Source organism: Triturus cristatus, chromosome 11 (assembly GCF_964204655.1).
Source record: "Triturus cristatus chromosome 11, aTriCri1.1, whole genome shotgun sequence".
Classification (NCBI taxonomy): domain Eukaryota; kingdom Metazoa; phylum Chordata; class Amphibia; order Caudata; family Salamandridae; genus Triturus; species Triturus cristatus.
Genome location: NC_140594.1, coordinates 621782558 through 621802869, shown reverse-complemented (window position 1 = coordinate 621802869; position 20312 = coordinate 621782558). Strand labels below are relative to the sequence as shown.

The 20312-nt window shown below is 42.9% G+C and overlaps 1 protein-coding gene across 2 annotated transcripts in view; it reads left to right on the top strand.

Moving 5' to 3' along the window:
- LOC146785174 (tumor necrosis factor receptor superfamily member 10B-like) overlaps positions 1 to 19395 on the top strand; it is a 99440-nt gene extending 80045 nt beyond the window's left edge. For both annotated transcript variants that reach the window (XM_085634020.1, XM_085634019.1), the window contains 2 exons: positions 5034 to 5076; positions 7501 to 19395. In XM_085634020.1, the coding sequence (XP_085490146.1) occupies positions 5034 to 5076; positions 7501 to 7796 (339 nt within the window). In that variant the 3' untranslated portion in view covers positions 7797 to 19395. The remainder of the gene's footprint in view (positions 1 to 5033; positions 5077 to 7500) is intronic.
- The last annotated feature ends 917 nt before the right edge of the window (positions 19396 to 20312 follow it).

Here is a 20312-nt window from a genome sequence, read left to right as displayed (position 1 = left end):
CCAAGCCAATTCTTATACTGGGAAGGAAACAAGCTTCCGGGGACCGGTTTCTGGCATCACAGCCTTCGTCGGCCCGGCTTGCCTGAATCCTGATGGTGCAATGAGCAAGGGACTCACGTCTGAGCATACCCTCCCACACTGAGTGTGGATAAAATCGATTTGGGAAAAAAGGGGTGGTGATGGACAGAGTTTCTGAATGATGCAGTTTGGTTTGCCCTGTTCCCATCATGCACTGGGACAGGTACAGACTAATTTGCATGTAGCCAGGTTCTGAGCTGGGATGGTGCAGTGAGCTAAAAAACGGTGATGGATTAAAACCATGATCTCTTGACTTGGTAAGAGTATTCTGCATCATTCAGAAACTCTGTCCATCACCACCCCCTTTTTCCCAAATCGATTTTATCCACACTCAGTGTGGGAGGGTATGCTCAGACGTGAGTCCCTTGCTCATTGCACCATCAGGATTCAGGCAAGCCGGGCCGACGAAGGCTGTGATGCCAGAAACCAGTCCCCGGAAGCTTGTTTCCTTCCCAGTATAAGAATTGGCTTGGTAGTTTGGTTTGCCCTGTTCCCATCATGCACTGGGACAGGTACAGACTAATTTGCATGTAGCCAGGTTCTGAGCTGGGATGGTGCAGTGAGCTAAAAAACGGTGATGGATTAAAACCATGATCTCTTGACTTGGTAAGAGTATTCTGCATCATTCAGAAACTCTGTCCATCACCACCCCCTTTTTCCCAAATCGATTTTATCCACACTCAGTGTGGGAGGGTATGCTCAGACGTGAGTCCCTTGCTCATTGCACCATCAGGATTCAGGCAAGCCGGGCCGACGAAGGCTGTGATGCCAGAAACCGGTCCCCGGAAGCTTGTTTCCTTCCCAGTATAAGAATTGGCTTGGTAGTTTGGTTTGCCCTGTTCCCATCATGCACTGGGACAGGTACAGACTAATTTGCATGTAGCCAGGTTCTGAGCTGGGATGGTGCAGTGTGCTAAAAAACGGTGATGGATTAAAACCATGATCTCTTGACTTGGTAAGAGTATTCTGCATCATTCAGAAACTCTGTCCATCACCACCCCCTTTTTCCCAAAACATATCTAGCAGTGGCGCTAAAAATAATCGTATTTTGTCAAAAGTAACTGCTAGCATGTATTTTAGTATAATACATTAAAACAGGGGCTGCTCTCTACACACACCATACAAACAAGCGCTCTCTCCTAGCACATGCTGCCTCTCTTCTCAAGTTATAGGAAGGATGAAACTTACAGTCAGCCCTGCTTTAATTTGAACCTGTGGCTGCTGTGTGCACACAGATTTCTGGGGCCATCTGTTTTTGTGGCTTGTTGATCTCTACCAATGACTGTGCTACATATCAATCAGCTGCACCAAAAATAATCATATTTTGTCAAAAGTATCTGTTAGCATGTATTTTAGTATAATACATTAAAACAGGGTCTGCTCTCTACACACACCATATAAACAAGCGTTCTCTCCTAGCACACGCTGCCTCTCTTCTCAAGTTATAGGAAGGATGAAACTTAGAGTCAGCCCTGCATTCATTTAAACCTGTGGCTGCTGGGTGTGCACAGATTTCTGGGGCCATCTGTTCTTAATTAGCGTGGCCGCGCCCGCTTCTTCATCTTTGGTTACTCACTCTTCTCTGCCTGTCTCACCTTCCCTTTTTAACCGTCTCCACCTAACCAAGTTTGAGGCTTGTTTATCACTGCCAATAACAATCACTCAATCTCCCCGTTCCTACCCTGGTTTTATTTGTTTACATTTATTTTTATAACATTACCGGTGCACATTATCAATTCACATTAAAACAGGGGCTGCTCTCTACACACACTATATAAACAAGCGCTATCTCCTAGCACATGCTGCCTCTCTTCTCAAGTTATAGGAAGGATGAAACTTAGAGTCAGCCCTGCTTTAATTTGAACCTGTGGCTGCTGTGTGGGCACAGATTTCTGGGGCCATCTGTTTTTGTGGCTTGTTAATCTCTGCCAATAACTGTGCTACATATCTAGCAGCTGCATTAAAAATAATCGTTATTTTGTCAAAAGTATCTGTTAGCATGTATTTTAGTATAATAGATTAAAACGGGCTGCTCTCTACACACACCATATAAACAAGCGCTCTCTACTAGCACATGCTGCCTCTCTTCTCAAGTTATAGGAAGGATGAAACATAGAGTCAGCCCTGCTTTTATTTGAACCTGTGGCTGCTGCGTGTGCACAGATTTCTGGGGCCATCTACAATAACAACACAAGTGCATAATACTGAAACATATCAATCTATGGATATTATCAATGAACTTTTAATGGACTGGTTTATGATTAATATAGATGTGGAAGACTTATGCCATGTTTACCGCAGACATGTGAAGTAATATTTTGCAATGGCATTATTACAAAAATATTAAAAGATATTGCAACAGAATGAATATATTTATAAAACATGTATACATGTACATCATAAATAATTTTTTTCCACTCAACTTACTTTAAAGTACTAAAAATGTTAACAAAACATTCTTGCAATAAAATTTAAACTAACACACATTTGTCAGTTATTCCTGGACAAACCATTGCCAATATCTTTGGTTACACACTTATAAGGTGCCAAAAATCCCCACATATTAGCAATGCCAATAGCTCAAAAATAAAATCTAAACTACCAATCTCTAATTGGGTGTTTTATGTATGCTAAAAAAATATTACTGCACATTGCTCAGAAGGTACATTTTGTATTTTTAGCCTTCAGGCTATTTTAGCATTAAAACGAATTATAAAGCTATTCCACATTTGCTTTTTATGCAAAAAAGCTAGAACAAGATTTTTCAGTAGCACACAATTCATTACTTTGTAGTAGTGTTTAGAAACATAGTTAGGCTATAAAAACATTGCCATAGCCAATACGTCTCGCCTTTCAGAACATACAAGTATTAAGATATGCAGCACAATCGCCTTGGTGCAACAACATCAACTGTTGCATGGCTAAACACTTTTAAGGTCCCAAAGGTGAGACCTATTGGCTATGCCAATGCTTGTTTAGCTGTGCTTAAAGGTTTATGTATTTTTATTGGGTGGCTTCAACCTGAAATTTTCATTTACTACTGGAAAAGGTGGTACTTTTCAGGCAATCCACATCACGTGAATTTACAACAGATTTATGCTGCAAACAAACCTGTTGACCTAATAATAGGGTTTAACTGCAATTGTAGTTTACTTGTGCTGTATCTCCCTTAATCCTTGGTGTGAGCAGGTGTTGTGTATCTATTTGTAACGTACAGCCTCTAGATGAGAACCAAGCTAATGTCACGCATCCAGTCAAGTTTCAACACCATCCTTGATTTGAATAAATCCACTTATTTGTCTGAAAGTTGACGAATGTCCACAGCAGACGAACAAGGGGTTTGTGCTTGCTCACTATTGCTGGGTGCTTCATTAAAGTTATAGTCAGTATATGTTCATGTGTTAGAAAAAGCAACTGTGCATGGTGTTCACGAGTACATGTATTTTTGTTATGAATGACTCTAATGAAGTATGGTATCTGCAGTTTATTGAAATCACAATACAGATCACTTAAACTGTAACAATAGTTTTGTGGCTAGCTATTTGTATTGATTTACGTGTTTTCCTCCCTATGGGTTTGCAGAAGTTTCAAGAGGTACACAGCACACAGAAAGACCTTGGGGCATATTTACAATAAACTGGCGGAGCGCAGTGTTACTCCAAAATTGGTAACGCCATACTCCCACAGTTTTACAATGCAGGGATGCGTGGTAGGTCCAAAAATACGGTGCACACCTGTATTTCCCCTAGCGCTGGTGCGAAAAAGGCTGCCTAGTGCCAGTGCAGGTACCCTAGCGCCATTATGCAAGGGTGCCTGTACTGAAGGTGTGATTGCTTATGTGCAGGAAGGGTCACCTTCCTGCACATAAACAATCGTAACAGGCGATTTGAGCTACCTATGGGGCATATTATCAAGAAACGGTGTTAAAATTATCGCTGCTCTAGCGGCAGAAAACTGGGCTTGATAATATGCCCCTGAGAATTCCAATAGAAGCCCAGGTTCTGGTGTCAACATGGGCTTCTATTGGAATTCTCACGGGCATATTATCAAGCCCATTATCGCCGCTTTAGCGGCAGTTTTCTGGCGCTAAAGCGGCGATAATTTGTACGCCGTGCTTGATAATATGCCCCTATGTGTGCTGCAGAATGCAGCACACTTGGAAAGAGCAATATACGAAGAGAAATAAAACATTTCTCCTTGTATCACCTGTTTAAGACCAGGTATTTCCTGGTCTTATTTTTGGCACTGCCCCATACCTTGTGATTATGGGACAGCGCAAAAAGCAATGGGTGTTGCAGCAGAATGCCCACTGCAACACACATTGCTAGCCCCTTTCACACTAAGTGCTGTGTGAATAGGGGCATTATTTTCAAGGCGGCGTTAAGCCACGTTAAGTGGCTTAACGCTGCCTGGTAAATAAGGAGAAGGACTTAACGCCACCAGAAAGTCGCAAAAAGTGACGTTCTGGTGGCGTTAACTCTTTGTAAATTTTCCCGCTTGATTCTTAAGTATCGGACATAAACAAGAATATAGCAAATATGTAGCATTTTGCTTTACCATTTAATGCCAAAGAAGAGTATATTCGAGAAACACAGAACAATACACTGTGTTCACCAGTGACAAAACAACCTTCAGTTCCCGACCCGGCTCCTTTGATTGCACGATGATTCACAGCATGTGAATCTATAACTAATATCTAGCTCCAAAACTATTGTAACAGGTAGGTAACTTGTTTTTTCTTTCTGAGTTAACAGTCACTGTGCAAACTGATCCCCCTGATCCTCTGAACCCCATTTTCAAGACGTGCTCAAATTCTGTTCCTCCATTTTCTGATTCGATTGCGCCCTTCCAGAATACAGAGTATGGACTTGTTCCCGGGAGGGTCATAATTCTTCAAGTTGTTGTGTGACCATGCACTTCTGAGCATAGTTTAATCTTTTTCTTCATTTTTGCAGGTTTTTCCCACTTTGATTCCAGTGGATCAAAATGAACGAGAAAGTAAGATTTGTGTACACTTTGTGCGACGCTTGTACTGTTGCTGCTTGTACTGTACATGTTTGCTGTGTGGGGAAAGCTTGTTGTGCTGCTTCTTGTGCCTTGTATGTTTTGGCTGTGTGTGTGTGTGTGTTTTTTTATGCTGTGTGGGTGAGACAAACACTTGTATTGCTGGAGTCCTTGCAGGATCTGCTCTGGGGGTACGGTAGGCATGTGCAATGTTGCTGCTCGTGCTGTACCCTTTTTTTCTCCCATTGAAAACATCTTACACTACTGAAGACTGTACTGCACCTGTCACTTGTGTAAGGGAAGTTTGTGCATCAGCTAACTGTGTCGTTTCTGTTCTGTGTATAGAAGATGCTGTACCACTGCTGCTATTCTGTTTCCATTCTGTGTGTTTAAATCTTGCTTTCCTGGGGCCTGTGATGTGCTCGTGCTGGCTCTGCGAGAGAAAAATGTTTTTTTTTTAGTTTTACTCCCTTTGCTGAACCTTTCCTATGTGAGAGAACTGTTGTGTCCTCCAGACATGCAATGCTTGGAGATTGGGCAGGCGACAGAAGGGCAGGCGACAGAAGTGCAGGCTCTGCTGCTAGACCATACAAGGATGATGCACAGGCAGCTTCCTGGGGGTGTTTGGGGTATTTTCTGCTAAGTAGTTGGGTACAGGTGCTTTCAGTCGGGTATTGTGAGATGTCAGTCGGATTTCAGCAGGAATTTTTACATATACAGAGACAAAAACAAACACACTCTCTCTCACTCACTGAGTACTCCTATCAATCCACATTCCTCTTCCTTTCCACTGCACCTTAGGCCCCTTTCATGCACCCTGCTCTAAAGAAAACTGTATAAATATTGCTCTGTAGTCTGTGCTTCTCCTTTCTCTTGTCCTCCCTCACCTTCCCTCTGCCCCTCCCATTTTCCCAACACATTGACATTTAAAAATGACAAGTCGGAGGAGGGTGCCCGATTAAATTTCGCCAAAGGCGCTATGTCACAAAGGCCAGCTCTGAGCACAGACAGGAGCTAGAGACACTTTCATAACCCAGAATCAGTATAGCACCACCAGCAGGGATACAAGCTTCCAACACCGAACAGGGGTGCCTATCACCCATGCAGTACATGTTTGTGACTGAAGGTAGCCGTGCTTCTGTATGTTCTGTGTCTTTTATGTGGATATCTGTATATCTCTCACCGCTTTTTCTATGACTTATGTGCAGAATCCCCCATTCTCCTCTTGCTTCTGTAGCACCCCCATTCCTAATTCTCACAGCTTCTAACATTTGTTTCTCGTAGACAACACCAGGGTCTCTCACTGCCATACACAGCTGGTGCCCACTGCCGCTCACACCTTGATCTCTCTGTACCTCATACATTGGTCTAAGTGCCTCATGCTTTTATCTCTGAGTCTCTCATGTGCTTATCAGTATCCTTCACTCTTAGCTCTGTTTTCCCCTCAGTGGTGGTTCTTCGCATCCATGAATTCTGGTTCGCTCTACTTCTCATGCTCCCTCACACCTTCTCTCTCTGCCCTAAAGCCCTCTGCCCCTCATGCCTGTTTACCTGCATCCTGGTGCTCTCTGCTTTCACAGATGGTTATTTGTGTCCTACATTTCTGAATACTTGTGTAACTCACTCCGTGACTCTTGTTTCTCCTTTGCTCCATTTTTCTTCAAACCTGGGGGCATATCTACAAGGCCAGGCGATAATTATCGCTCAGCGCTCTTAGCGCGAGGATAATTATCGCTGTCCAACGCTGAATTTTATCACAGAGATAGCGTTCCAAGCTGCCAACTGTGCGATTATCGCTGGAAATCCAGCGATAATCGCACAACGTTTGGCGAAAGCTTGCTGATAGGGCAAGGCAGACTTTGCCATGATATCCACCTTCCATAGGATATCATGGCTAAGTCAGTTGAAAAGCAGGCATAAGGAAAGTAGCGCTAACCATGGTTTTCTTATCACTATGCTTGTTAGCGATTCCCTTGATAATTGGAGAAATGTCGGTTAGCGACATTTCTCCAGTTATTTCAGGAAGGAACGCCCACTTTGCATCTCATTAGAGATGCAAAGCTGGGCGTTCAGAAAACAGGCGCTAAGGCACGGAATCACGCGATAGCGTGACCTTGCTGATATAGCGATAAAATAATCGCAGCTTTTCGGCCGAAAACGGCCGCAAAAGCGGCGATAATTTTTTATCACCGCCTTGTAGTTATGCCCCCTGGTCCTCTATGCCACTTACTTTGGTTCTCTTTCTCCCTTGTTCCATGTGCTTCCCTGTACCGGGTTTTTTCGCCTTCTTGTCTCTAAATCCCTTATTCTTGGTTCTCCATGCCCTAGTACTCTGGTTCTCTATGCCTCTTTTTCCCTGGTTCTGTGTCCATCTTTCCAAGTTATTTGTACCCATTACATCTCTTTTTTTCCCCTTAGCACTCCAGAAAGCCTTTTATGTCTTTGTAGAAGAAGTAGATATCAAAGACTGGGAATATTTAATGCGGACAATCAGCTTAGTGGAGAACGAGATTCAAACAGCCAGACATGACTACAGTGGTGTCATGGAGCAGAACTACCAGATGTTGCGCACGTGGCATCGCAAAAAAGGACACTCCGTGACTGTAAACACCCTCCTGAAGGCAATGCGCACTGGTAGGCTCAGTAAGGAGGCCGACCGCATCCAGGATCTACTGCTGGAGAAAAGCATGTACATGGTGGAGACTGAGAGTTGAGTGGGAACCTTGCACAAGGACATGGCTGCCCACGTGTAACAGAAGCCAAGTACCAGGTTCTTTGCCAGCATCAAGTGTACCCCTTTGGATGAGATAGTGACTGTGTTGTGGGAATTGTGACCTCCACACAAACATGAGACTTGGAAAAAGCCAAGGGTGCATACTGCTAGAATGCACATTCAACCACCAGGTACAACTGGAGCAAATACAGGCCATCAGGTACAAATGCCAAGGCCTGGGCTTTACTGCAACTCTTGGCCGGCATAGCAGATGGGCAACAAAGTCCTGAATTGGCATCATCGTGTCATGTGTTCCTTGCTTTACTAGACTTTAAGCCCAGACACTGTGTAAAGTGTTTGTATACTGTGAACCTGGATGAAAATGGAGAATGTACATTACAGTTTGCTTTTTCCCATTACTTTTTTTCGCGCCACAACAATGACATTGTTTACTCCTCTGTTTACATGGGCACTTGCTTTCGGACTTCAGTCGAATCTTCATCTTCGCATCCCTGCTTTAAGGTATCCACTTGTGGTAGATTTTGGGAAGATACATATGTTACCCCTTGTGTTTGCCCACTTGCCCGCATGTGCATCTTAATTAGATGATAGAACGCTGAACAGAGGCAGCCACTCTTGCCAGGTTGTGGGATGTTAACAGTAGTGGCCATAAAGGATTTATTCTTATGCTATTTTATTTGAAGATTTTCAGTTGCGAAAGCCAAAACTACCTTGCGTTAGCACTGTGTACAGGAAGTACATATTTCTCAAGTTCCAGGAAATGGTTTGTTTTCTAGCATTGGTTTGCTTATGGATTCAGAATGAAATGTTTTGCAATTTTCCCCATCGTGAGGCTGAAAATCTTCAGCAAATACATTTCAAAGTAGTACATAAGCCATTCACTTTAGCAGTCCACCCACCGCGCTTGGATCGCATTGCTCACAGCCAGTGGGTGCATGGATCCTACGTTCTTCACCCAAACCCTGTGAGAACCTTTTAACTCATATAAAGTGTTTGATCCCTCAGCAAAGCTCCTGCTGCTTTCCACATTAGAGTAATGTTTTGTTCTTTCTAAAGAAATATGCATCAAGATGCAGAACACCTAGGTCTTGAGGGCTGTATCTTTTTAAAGGCTCTTATAGCCTGCGTTTGGCTTGCGCATTCAGAAAGACTGCTTCAGTAAATTTGGTGCCGATGTTCTCTGTGGAGTCCTACGGAGCCTTTTGTATTCCTCTGAGAAATACAGCAATTTAAAGTGCTGCAGGTTTTCGTCTATTGCCTATTGTAAGTAGCTCTTCTAGAACATGCCTGTCAAGTTAATGAGAGACTTTCAGCCAGAACCACGAAATGCAAACTTCTGCTCTTTTACATAGTTGATCTAGGTTTCTTCAGGTGTGAAAGTACAAAGGTATGTTTTCTCCTTTCTCTAGTTTAGAATTAAATCAATTTTATTAGCAGAACACATAGCATGAAACAACATTGCATCCGGGCCGGCTACATCACAGTCAAAAAAGAATAGCGGGCCTATGGAGCAGAGGTTATCTGTTTAGTTAGTTGACACAGCTTGCCGCCTACATCCCATCCAGGGCCGGCCGCATTTGCTAAAGGGGACATAAAACAGTCCTGACTCTACAAGATGTGAATAAAAGAAAAGTCCGATGCGCTACCAGCATGCGTGTGCCAATGAACCAAGACCTGTCCTTGACGGCTGAAGGCTATAGAGTCTGCCTTTTAAGAGAAGAAATGAAAAACACAAACCAAACAAGAACATAATCTTAAGTGAAAAAAAAACAATCCCCACCCCTCCCCTCTCCAGGTGAGCAAGAAACAAGGAAAAGTGCACTTTAACACACAGGTATGATCCGATGGGATAGTTACCGGTGTCATGAGGAACCAGGGAGCCCATCGGGAACTGAGTGCATTCTTTCTCTAGTTTAGGATTTACCCTCATCAATCGGCTACTCATATAACCCTATCATGGTGCATAAGCTCTCAGAAGGATTAAAACTGTGAAAGAACCAGCTCTGATCATATTTTTCTAGAACCCCACCCCTTCCCCAAGCAAGTCTATGTGGTCTGTACAGATAGAATCTGAGTGCCTTATGAGCTGCCAATCTGCCTGGGCAGAATTTGGACCCTCTTGTCATTGATCTCAGCGGTAACCTCCACTACTGCTCTCCCCTCAACGACTGGACATGCGTTTTTAATAGCGACTCTTTTATCAACATTGACCACCTCAGCGAAGACAAGGTAGCCTTTCCATTCTCAAGACCTGGTAGTCAAACTCCCCAAAGACAGACGGAGTGTATGCAAATGGCTTCCTTTTCTATGAACAGCCTCCAGGAAACTATTCTTGACAGTGTTTTTGATGAGGCAGATGCACAGGTGCGACACTGGATGAATGACATGACTATCATAGGGTCGAAGAGGTCCAACCTCCTCTTTTGACCAAGGAGCGTTTGGACTGTTTGAGCTGGATCATCCAAATCCATGCTGGCTACAAAGGCGGGCACTGAAATCACCTTTCTTCCTCTCCTCTTCCTCCAGTGCCTCATCCTGTGTCGCTAAAGATCTAAGCATCATGTACGTCTTTTCATATAGCTCCAAGGCCTCTTTCATCCATTAATACATCAGTACTGCCTCCTACACCTAGCACAGTTGAGGGTCCCTATCTTTTTCCTCAGAACAACTTAGGGGAGGGTGGAGCAGTTGACTTTGAATTTCAGAATGACGAGCGAGATAACAATGTCAGAATGACGAGAGAGATGACAATGTCAGAATGATGAGAGAGATGACAACAATTGGAAGGGAACAAGACTTTCCCACAGACTATACTGGTTTCTGTTCTTCACACACCATCACTAAATGATTTAAAAAATGCTATGCTCTTGGGAATAGGGTGACCAAGATCTCTTGAATACTGTTGGGAAAAGATGCATGAAAGAACCAGAGAATAATTCTTCTGGTTCCCTTACTGAAGTAGATCTGTGAAGCTGACACTGATAGTGTAAAGGCCTCTTTGATTGGAGCTGCTTTAGTGGACAATTCAGATTGTGAGCACAACCTTGCTGAAGCATTTTTTTATGCATTATCCATAGTGGGCCAGACTTGATCATTGCAACAGCAGCTAGAAAGAAGCCCTCAAATTTGTGTTCTCTTTGCAAAAAATCTGAATGCGGTGAGAAATTGCTAATACTTCAGCTTCCTTTGTGGTAGGAGTTGCCAAATCCTTGGTAATGGTGTCAAGATACCAGTGTGGTAGAAGAGGAAGGCATTCATGCTTCCAACCAGCTTCATGCCTTGGGAGCAGACCTTGATGCAGATCAGGGGTTGATCGAGCCATCGCCAGACACAGACCCTTCCATTCTACAGACGTTGTAGTATTTCTACTTTATTACTCCAGCTAAGTGATGAATTCCGGAGCATTACTGGTCTGATACCTTTCTTTCGTCTCCTAAGACTGAATTGCAGATTGAGGAGCCAACCCTTTTCACAAAGTTATAGCCAACCAATTGATCCATGAGAAAGGTTTTGGGATGGCATGATCCAGTTGACCTCTGCTTTTACACAGAATTTGAGATGAGGGCAGAGTCTTGATAATTTCCAGACGTGTTATCCTTTTGCTCGACAAAAACCCCAAGTGACTACTCTGATGCATGCAAGCTTTCTTCTCTAGATGAAAATCTTACCTTCAAGATCAAACGTCACAAGAGCCGTAGTCCTGTAAGGACATAATATACTATTTAGTAACATCCTCCAGTAAATCAGTCATGTTAGCCTGGGGTTATTCTTTCCATCATTTCATGTTTGAAAGCAAAAGGGATGCGATCTCTCTTGCTTTCCAAAGTATCTCAGCAAATGTAGATAAGTGCTTTCTAACACAGTCTGTCCGCCCTGTATCTTCTTGGAGTGAAAAGAATAGTAGCCGGTGCTCTTTTCTACAAAGCTATGCGACAAATGGCAACTTCTTCCACTTCAACAGATCTTCCAGTAATGGGGGAAAACAAAAATATAAATTTCAATGAGGAAAAGTGCAACATTCCCTTTCCTTCTCCCTGCTTTTAGGACAATAGCCTCTGGGGGAGCATTTTCGAGTCTCTGGTCCAGTTACTATTTTCTACATATGTCCTCAGACGCCCATCTATTGGTTGTTTTACTTAGTAGTGACATGGGCCAGGCAGATCTAATATGTGGATCTTCTGGCAATAGCCCCATCCATGCATAAAGATGCAGATGCATTCTCATCTGTTGTCCGAGAACAAAGGGCCTCTGAACCTAGCAGCCTGACTCCAGAATTCTTATAATGCGGACATCTGGACATTCGGCTCATTGTATGATTGTTCTGTGATGGGCCAGAGCCATTTTGGCCCTGGGTCTTGTTGCAGAAAATGGCAAATATTTTGCCTATGCTGGGTGGACTAACATTTTGAGCCCCTGCATGCCCTATCATATTGGAGCGGTTGTATGACACTATATCAAGGTCGATAATACTGACCTACAGAAAAATCACACCCACTGCATCGTTGTGGGAAGTATGTAATTACTACTCTTACCTCCACATCTGCGAACCTAGATTTACCATGCGAAGTGGTAGTCAGGTTGATGTAGTGGATACAGTATTTTTGTAATGTTATAGAACTAAGGCAATATAATAGTGGTATACCAGTGGAATTATATTTCAGGCCCCTCTCTGTCCACAGCTCTGATGATGAAAAAGGAACTGTGAGAACCAATGTTCCCTCTAATTTTTTTCCTCTGTGGGCGGCATTGTATGGTCTCTGTGCGCTGCAGCCAATGTTATGTGCGCCAAGAACCAGACTGCGCGTGTGGGTGCAGCAACAAATATTAGTGCAAAAATCACTCAAAACTTTTGCTTAAAAAGTGAAAAGATGGTGCATTGCCACACATACAGCGCCATATGATGGGTCTTAAGGCAGGTTTGCAATAAAGATACACACACCTTGACATGAATTGGTTACACAAGCAAGTACACTTTGGCTTTGGAAAAGCACAGGACTTTAATGGTGGTACCAATATAAGATTTTTAGAAGAAAAAAGGTTTCCTTTGGATTTAATTCTTTAGGCAAATAATAATATTTCTCCTACTCCCAGCACCATTTACCACCAATCATAACCACACTGGTTTATACCAATCTACAAAAACCAAACATGGCAATGGAAAATAATAACCCCTGATCAGAATGCACAAACGTCAAAAGAAGGTTTACAATTTAGTTTGAAAAAAAAATATACCAAATACATAAAATTGCAGAATATCTGCTACTTTAATAAACAATTGATAAAATGCGTTTTAATCTCTATCTCTCCTAAATTGGCTCACATAGGTCCTAGTATATACAACTAACAATTATGCACTAAATGCATGAAAAACAAATTATACTATAACCACACGACAAACATAAATTCGAACGAGAAAGCACACAAAAGACATAACACTTTATCATAAAGAATTACACATCTGTTGTTGGAAATATTGCTAGTTAGAACCCGGTCGAAAACAACTTCAAATTCTGTAGTTCCAGCCAATCAACAGATTGTGAAGTGAAGCATCGACGCGTTTCGATGGAAACTTTAAAATGTACACCATCTTTTTCAAGACTTTCAATTGTGCCTCTCTTAAAACTGTGGTATTGCCAATTGAAGGTCAACACACCTATGTGGTAAAACACGTATGTTAGTGTATATTTACATTCTGGCATCCTTTTTCTTTCATTAAAGTACCAGCTGTGCAACATGGAGCATTTATACACATAATAACATCACAGGTGTCCCAATCCCTCCTAGAACAATTTATTAATACAAAAACATTTTTTATAAATAAAACCCCATATTTTGCTATTCTGTCTTAATTCATAAAGAAACCACATATCTACGTATTTATCTAAGGATTTGCGCATTCTGAACAAGGAACACAACCTCTCCCATAGGTTCACATTCAATACCATCTATCCAAAGGCACACACTACTGCGCACCATGCAAACATATGTACTTACCAAGACACACTAAATCAAATAAGGTGTCCATAATGCTCACCTCTTATCAACTTAATAAAGATGAGAACTGGTTTCACATGAACACAAAAATACTGCAGTTCCCTCTCTTTAAGTCCTATTTATCACAGTACAGGATGTATCTGTAGACTTAAGCATACTCAAGTTAGTGTCAAAATCCAATGTATGATTCCAGGTTATGTTCCTCAGCTAACTCTAAGGGAGTCCTGCTTTCTGTTTGACCATCTCACCTTATACTTTGATGTAGATAAATATTCGGGTCGGTGTCGTTCCTTATTAATCGATTTCAATGCACTGCCATGGTTTCCTTTTAAAATCTGCAATAAAATAATACAGCTCTAATTATACATCCCTAAGCCTAATGCGTAGACCTGTTATTTTGCATACTATAATAGACCCACCTTTAAAAATGGAGCATGATGCGATCCATTAAAAATCTCAAATCATTTTGATCATTTAGGGTTTGTACAAATTGGCCCTCTGTCCAGATGGAACTGAAAGAGACCAAGGAGGAAATGAATAAACAAACGTTTACTCTCCTACTACCAAACAAGTGACCATAGAACTCAGAGTCCCCACCTATTCTTCCTATCATAACAGTGCCAGCGCTCCATTCTAGAAAGCCCGTTCAAGGCAAAGAATGGTATACATGTTAAAACCTGGGCACCCCAATTGTCGTTCGGGAACCCGGGACGAAGCAGGGAGTCTCTCCTGCAACCAACCTGTCTTAGACATAATTGCCCCTATATTTCAACTCCTTATTCACTATATTTCGCTATTTATAGCTCCCATACGCCACCCCTTACTTATACTTCAAAATCAGTCTGACTGAAAAATGAGCGCAATCCCACCCAATCTCGGATACCCTCTTTTCATCATCAAAAGCTTTATTTCGATAAAATTATATCATAAAAGCATACAAACAAACATAAAAAGCGCAATAAAAAATCAGGACAAGATCCAATAGGGGCGAGAGAATAATACAAGAAATCAGTCGACAGACTAGATAAAAGTGCATTATTACATCCCTTTTCCAGTCCCCCTCGACCTGAAACATGGCGTCTAAAATCGTATTGAATACAATCATGAAGTTAAGAATGTATTAAATTACATTAGGCACGAAAAGGGAATTATTTCCCCAAAGCATTTTGACACATAAGTAAAAAAAAAGCACTAAGGGACATTAAAACGAGGCAAAAAAAAGATGTATCACGACAAAGGACCCAGGAGTTTCGATCTAATCAGCCAAGACCAGGCAAGGAATTTGGCCACCCCGCATACAAGCAAGACACTAGCGTCCGATTGGAGAATTCTCAGCGCAACACGGTGGTTCACGGTGCCCAATTGTCTACAGACGGGACTCAGCCATCTTGCCCCAGGAGTTTTATAGAATGGGCATTCAAACAATAGGTGCGCTACAGTTTCCACCTTCGCTTTACAGCATGGACAACTTGCAATTGTTTGGTGAGGGGGTTTCCATTTGCTTGTACGCTCCCGAGTGGGCAGAGTACCGAATCTAAATTGAATATACAGTCGCCTGTCTCTGGGCTTCTGGATGACATCAAGGTAAGACTCCAGCCTTGTCACTGGTTTATGCAAATAAAAAGCCTCAGTTAAGCTACCAGCATCCACAGCTGTGTTCTCTCGGGTATCAATCCACATCCAATAAGCCTTCTTTAGGACAGCCTTGCTTAGGTGCATTCCGGTCTCCCAAACATCTCTTAAACCCAATGCAAGAAAGGACTTTTTAATATTACACAACCAAGAGATCCTATGGGACCCGGGCGAGCTCATCACTTCTCTGAGACCCTCAACATATTTGGAGAGTTCAGGGGTACGCCATAGGCGAGTCCAGTAAAGCAAGGGGCGTAATCTGTCAAGGTCCCTAACTGAGCGCCTGCCCATGTCTCTCATAAGGGGCTTTAATGGAGTGCCCGTTGGGAGCGAAACCAGATCCCTGAGGAATTTGTTTTCCGACATAGAGATTTCATTAACACTGTCGAAGCCCCACAGTTCGGCCCCATACAGTGCCGAGCTTACAGCTTTCGCAGCGTAAGCCACCAGTACGGGAGCAACGGGCCTACTCTGAGATGAGCGATGTTCCTTCCCAATTGCCCCCGCAACTCTCTTGTGATTAAGAAGCATTTTGTCGATGTGGGGTCTCCAACTAAGTTTGTTAGAAATCCTGATTCCAAGGTAATCAAAGATTTTTACAAACTCGAGAGGTGCTCCCTCCAGGGTGAAATTGGTTTTAGAAGATCTAGAGGGGTTAAACGAGAGGAGCTTAGTTTTTGATGTATTTATGGATAAGCCTCGCATATTGCAAAAAAGATTGAACCTATCAAGAAGCTTCTGCAACCCCGCCGGTGTTTTGGAGATAAGTAGGGTATCGTCAGCGAAGAGTAAGGCTGGGATCTTATCTCCCGCCAGGGCCGGGGCATCAGCAGGAAACTCCCGTAAGAAACTTACCACTCCATTCACGAATAAGGAAAATAGAGTGGAAGCCAGAACACAGCCCTGGCACACCCCTCTGGTAACCCAGATTTTAGCAGTTTTTTGATCCTGACTACCCCATCTCACCTGGGCAAAATTCCCCTCATGAAACCTCTTTTCAGTACATGCCTCACGCCGTAACGGTGCGTCGTGCTCCCGTATCGAGCCGTATAATTAGCAATTTACTCTGGTCTACCCTAATTAATTTATGCTCCTCAGGGCGGTCTTCTCATTACAAACTGTCCAATAAGCTCCGGCCACAGACCTAAATCATACCCCGAAAGTAAAGAAGGTGTGCTTTCATAATCCTGAAAACACACGTCGTGCTTGTTGACTTTCTGCATTTCTTTTCCTAATTGTGTGCTGCTGAGAGGCTGATGTGGCTTTGAAATTGTATTCATGTTAATTGCAGCGCACACGGACACTGAAATTAACATGAATATACAGTTTCAAAGGTCCACATCAGCCTCGCAGCTGCGCACTATGAGGAAAATGAATGCAGCAAGTGAATGCTGGTGAATGCGAGCCCTCCCACAGGCCGTAAGAGAAAAACGTACCTGCCGCTCCCTCGTGTCACTCTTGTCTCTTCCTCTTCCTCCCAGCCGCAACCAGGAAATGACCAATTTTCGCGCCGCTCGCGTTTGAGGGCAGTGTCAGATTTTGAGGACTCCGGGCAAGAAATATTTTGGGGCCCTTTATTTGGGTCAACTTTCAATTTTATTACCCACTTTACGTTGATTCAAGCCCTCTTATGCCTACAATATTGAACTATATGTTGAAGGTTGAATACAGTATTACACAGAAGTGAGATAGAATGTTCATGGTCCCAGGGGGGCCCTTGGAAGGTGGGGGGCCCCTGGGATATTGTCCACTTTGCCCATGCCTCAAAATGTCTCAAATATGAGCTAGAATCAACTTCTTTGGTAAACTCTGCAGATTATGCAGCAGATGATGGATTATAGGGCAAATGCAGCAAATTCATAACTATGCGGAAAACGAAGTAGCTGCAAAATCGCATAATTCTAGACGCCCTAATTGTAACTCACTCCATGCAACAGTAACTAGCATGCCCCTGCTTGCCAGTTTGCAGTTTCAGGATATCTGCAGTATCTGCAAGATGGCAATGCGGAGATCTCTGCACACTTTAATGCTGAGCTTACTAATGATAGATTAGCTACATTATTAGTAGAGGCTGCCCCTAGGATTTTTTTCGGTTGAAGATATCACCTCACAGGTCCATCTTCCTATTGCAAATCAAGTGAATCTCTGAAACATCTAGTGCTGGAGTTCTCACAGGCTGGTATTTGTTGTGGCTTGACGTTCAACCCACCCTGTTCTCCAGACCGTATGGTAAACATTTTTTAGTGCGTACTCTCCCATTCTTTAAGAATCTGACGCATGCCTTAAGGGATGAGCTTAGTATCCACCCACCGATTGGCAGAGCGCAAAGTGACCTAAATGAAGCGGACTGGTTACTAAAGTGAATGGTATATGTACATCTATGATATTACTATACAGTGTAGTCCCAGCTTGACAAATAAGAGAATGCTGAAGGATGTGCATCCTTTAAAGATAGAGATACCAGTGTTTGGGCCTGTTGCTACTTATTCTTTGTTTTAAAGGTGTCTGTATGTTTGTATTGAGTTGGTGGGTTTGAGGAGGCCTGCCACCTTTGCTGGATCAATTGTTTCAGTTTGTTTCTCCTCAGAGTGTTCCTTGGACCATTTACATAATAGAAAGTCTGAATGCAGCTTGAGTTCCCCTCACTAATAGGCAAACAGCTGGAACCGTCCCCTCCACCCTCTGATGTAACCTGTGTCTCCACAGTCACCCAGGGCACATTAATGGCATTACTGCCAACATTCTTGTCTTAAAAATAGTACCACCTGTGATACATGGCTGCCACAACCTATTGGCATCATTTTCAAAGGGGACCCACTGAAGGAAAGAGGTCTCAGCTGGTGCTAACCATGCAGTTTACAGGTGGATGTGGGCTGAGCGGATAAAAGGTATTTATTTCCAAGGGTGAACCTATGCTCAAGAGGGTCGTTGATGTTTCTGCCAAGTAGTTATTGTTTTAAATGGCTTATACTTGAGCCAATTCCAAAGACCATGTGGGATTAACACGTTTTATGGCAATTCTGTTGTGCAGAGTTTATTTACCATTTCTTCCCTTTTCCTGGATAACATTTCTCCCACGCCTTCCTCCATATTTCATACTTTCTTTGAAAACCCCCACATTAAAAAATATATAAATTTAGAGCTTTTTTAAATGTATTTATTTTATACGCTGTTTTTTGTTTGGCTGCAGTGTGGCACCTCAGGTACATTTCTGGGCCCTTAGTAGACAGATGACTGCCATTGCTTCTTCAGTTATGTGGCTGATGTTACTTCTTGGATCGTTTGTGTTTCTTCTCCGTTTCTTACCTATTTATAAGTAACTTATTTACTTTAGGCCTCAGTTATTTAAGTTTGGCGATTGAATGATTCCTCACATGCTGCTATGGTGGGTTCTCTGCCCAAGCTGATTTGTGCTAGTCTCTTCCTGTGATCCAGGGATGTTTCTCTGGAGCTTTAGCCCTGTGGTATCACAGTATAGTGTAAAATTCCCGTCATTGCTGTTTTTGCTTGCTTAGGAGAACTTAAAGCAGGGATTTGATGCTGGTGGAAGATGCAGAGTTGAAAGCTCTTGGGCTTGATGTTGCTCTCAGCCGTGTGTGATGATTTGGTCCTCTTATTCCCACTCTTTGCACAGAACAAGGGACACAAAAGCAAAACAGCACAAGAGAAGTAGAAAGGGGACCTGGCCAGAGCCAATGAACAAATGGAGGGGATGCTCATATTTCACCCTCAAATCAGTGACATATTGTGTTGGCCTCTTCCAGAGGCGCCGGCCTGTCTCTTAATTATCCAGTGATGTGAATTGAACCCTGCAGGACCGGGGTCAAAGCTCTGCTTTTTTGTACATGCCAACCTTAAAACGTGTTTGATATTTGTTTAATTTTTATTTGTAATTTATGACGATCGAGAAGTGCTGAAGATTAAATATGAACAAATATATTTTATTGTTTGAACTTTTTTGTTGTTGTGTTTTATTTCCCCGTCCTTTCTCTTTCTTGCTGACCCCTTATTATCCTTCAGGCCTTGCTTTCAGCCTAAGTTCTCGACACCTTATTTCTATCCGCTTTAATGAAAGTATAATGCAACTTGTTTTTCTTCAACAGGAAATATAAAATAATCAGTACAGAAGAATGGCCACCCTTCCATTTCTTCCCAGCACGCTTAGTTATTGACTCTATCAGCAGTAGACTCCTAGTCGATCTGTACACATCACTCCTCAGTTGATTGGGTGTTAGTAGTACTCAGTGTTGAACTCTACAAATCACTACTCCCTTGATTGGGTGTTTGGACTACACACTGTTTACCTCTGCACAACACTCCTCCATTAAAATGCCATTGCCCCCCTGGGTGGGGAGGAGTGAGGTTCTGGGGAGGTTGGTGCACCAACAGTGCTGTGCCAGCCCACATTTCTGCCTGGCTACCCAGCATCCGAGGACCCCACCAACTTGGTTTACGTTACAAATGCTTGTCTGGTTGTTGCTCGTTTGATTTACTGCAGGAACTCTGCTTGTGACGTTATCATGTGGGAGCCAGAGGTATTCACCTCCCCAAGCAGCAAGCCAGAGGAAGGGGGTACAACATTGAGCATAGGAGGGGTGCTCCTAGTTGACATCCAAGTGGTGGGCGGGGGGTTAGATTTCGGTTGGAGGGAATGTATTGAAGGGTTAGGGGATAGCGGATGCAGTAGGAGGCGGGGCAACATTTTTTAAAGATATCATCATCCTGATACTTTTCAAATATATCTAAACGCAAAGGTGTGTATGTGTATTGTGTACAAAAAATTTAGGTAAAAAGTGCAATTGATTACTGTCTTAAGGGCCTGCAGTGGAATCTGTCACCTGCATGTTAGAGGCTACACTCCCATTGGAGT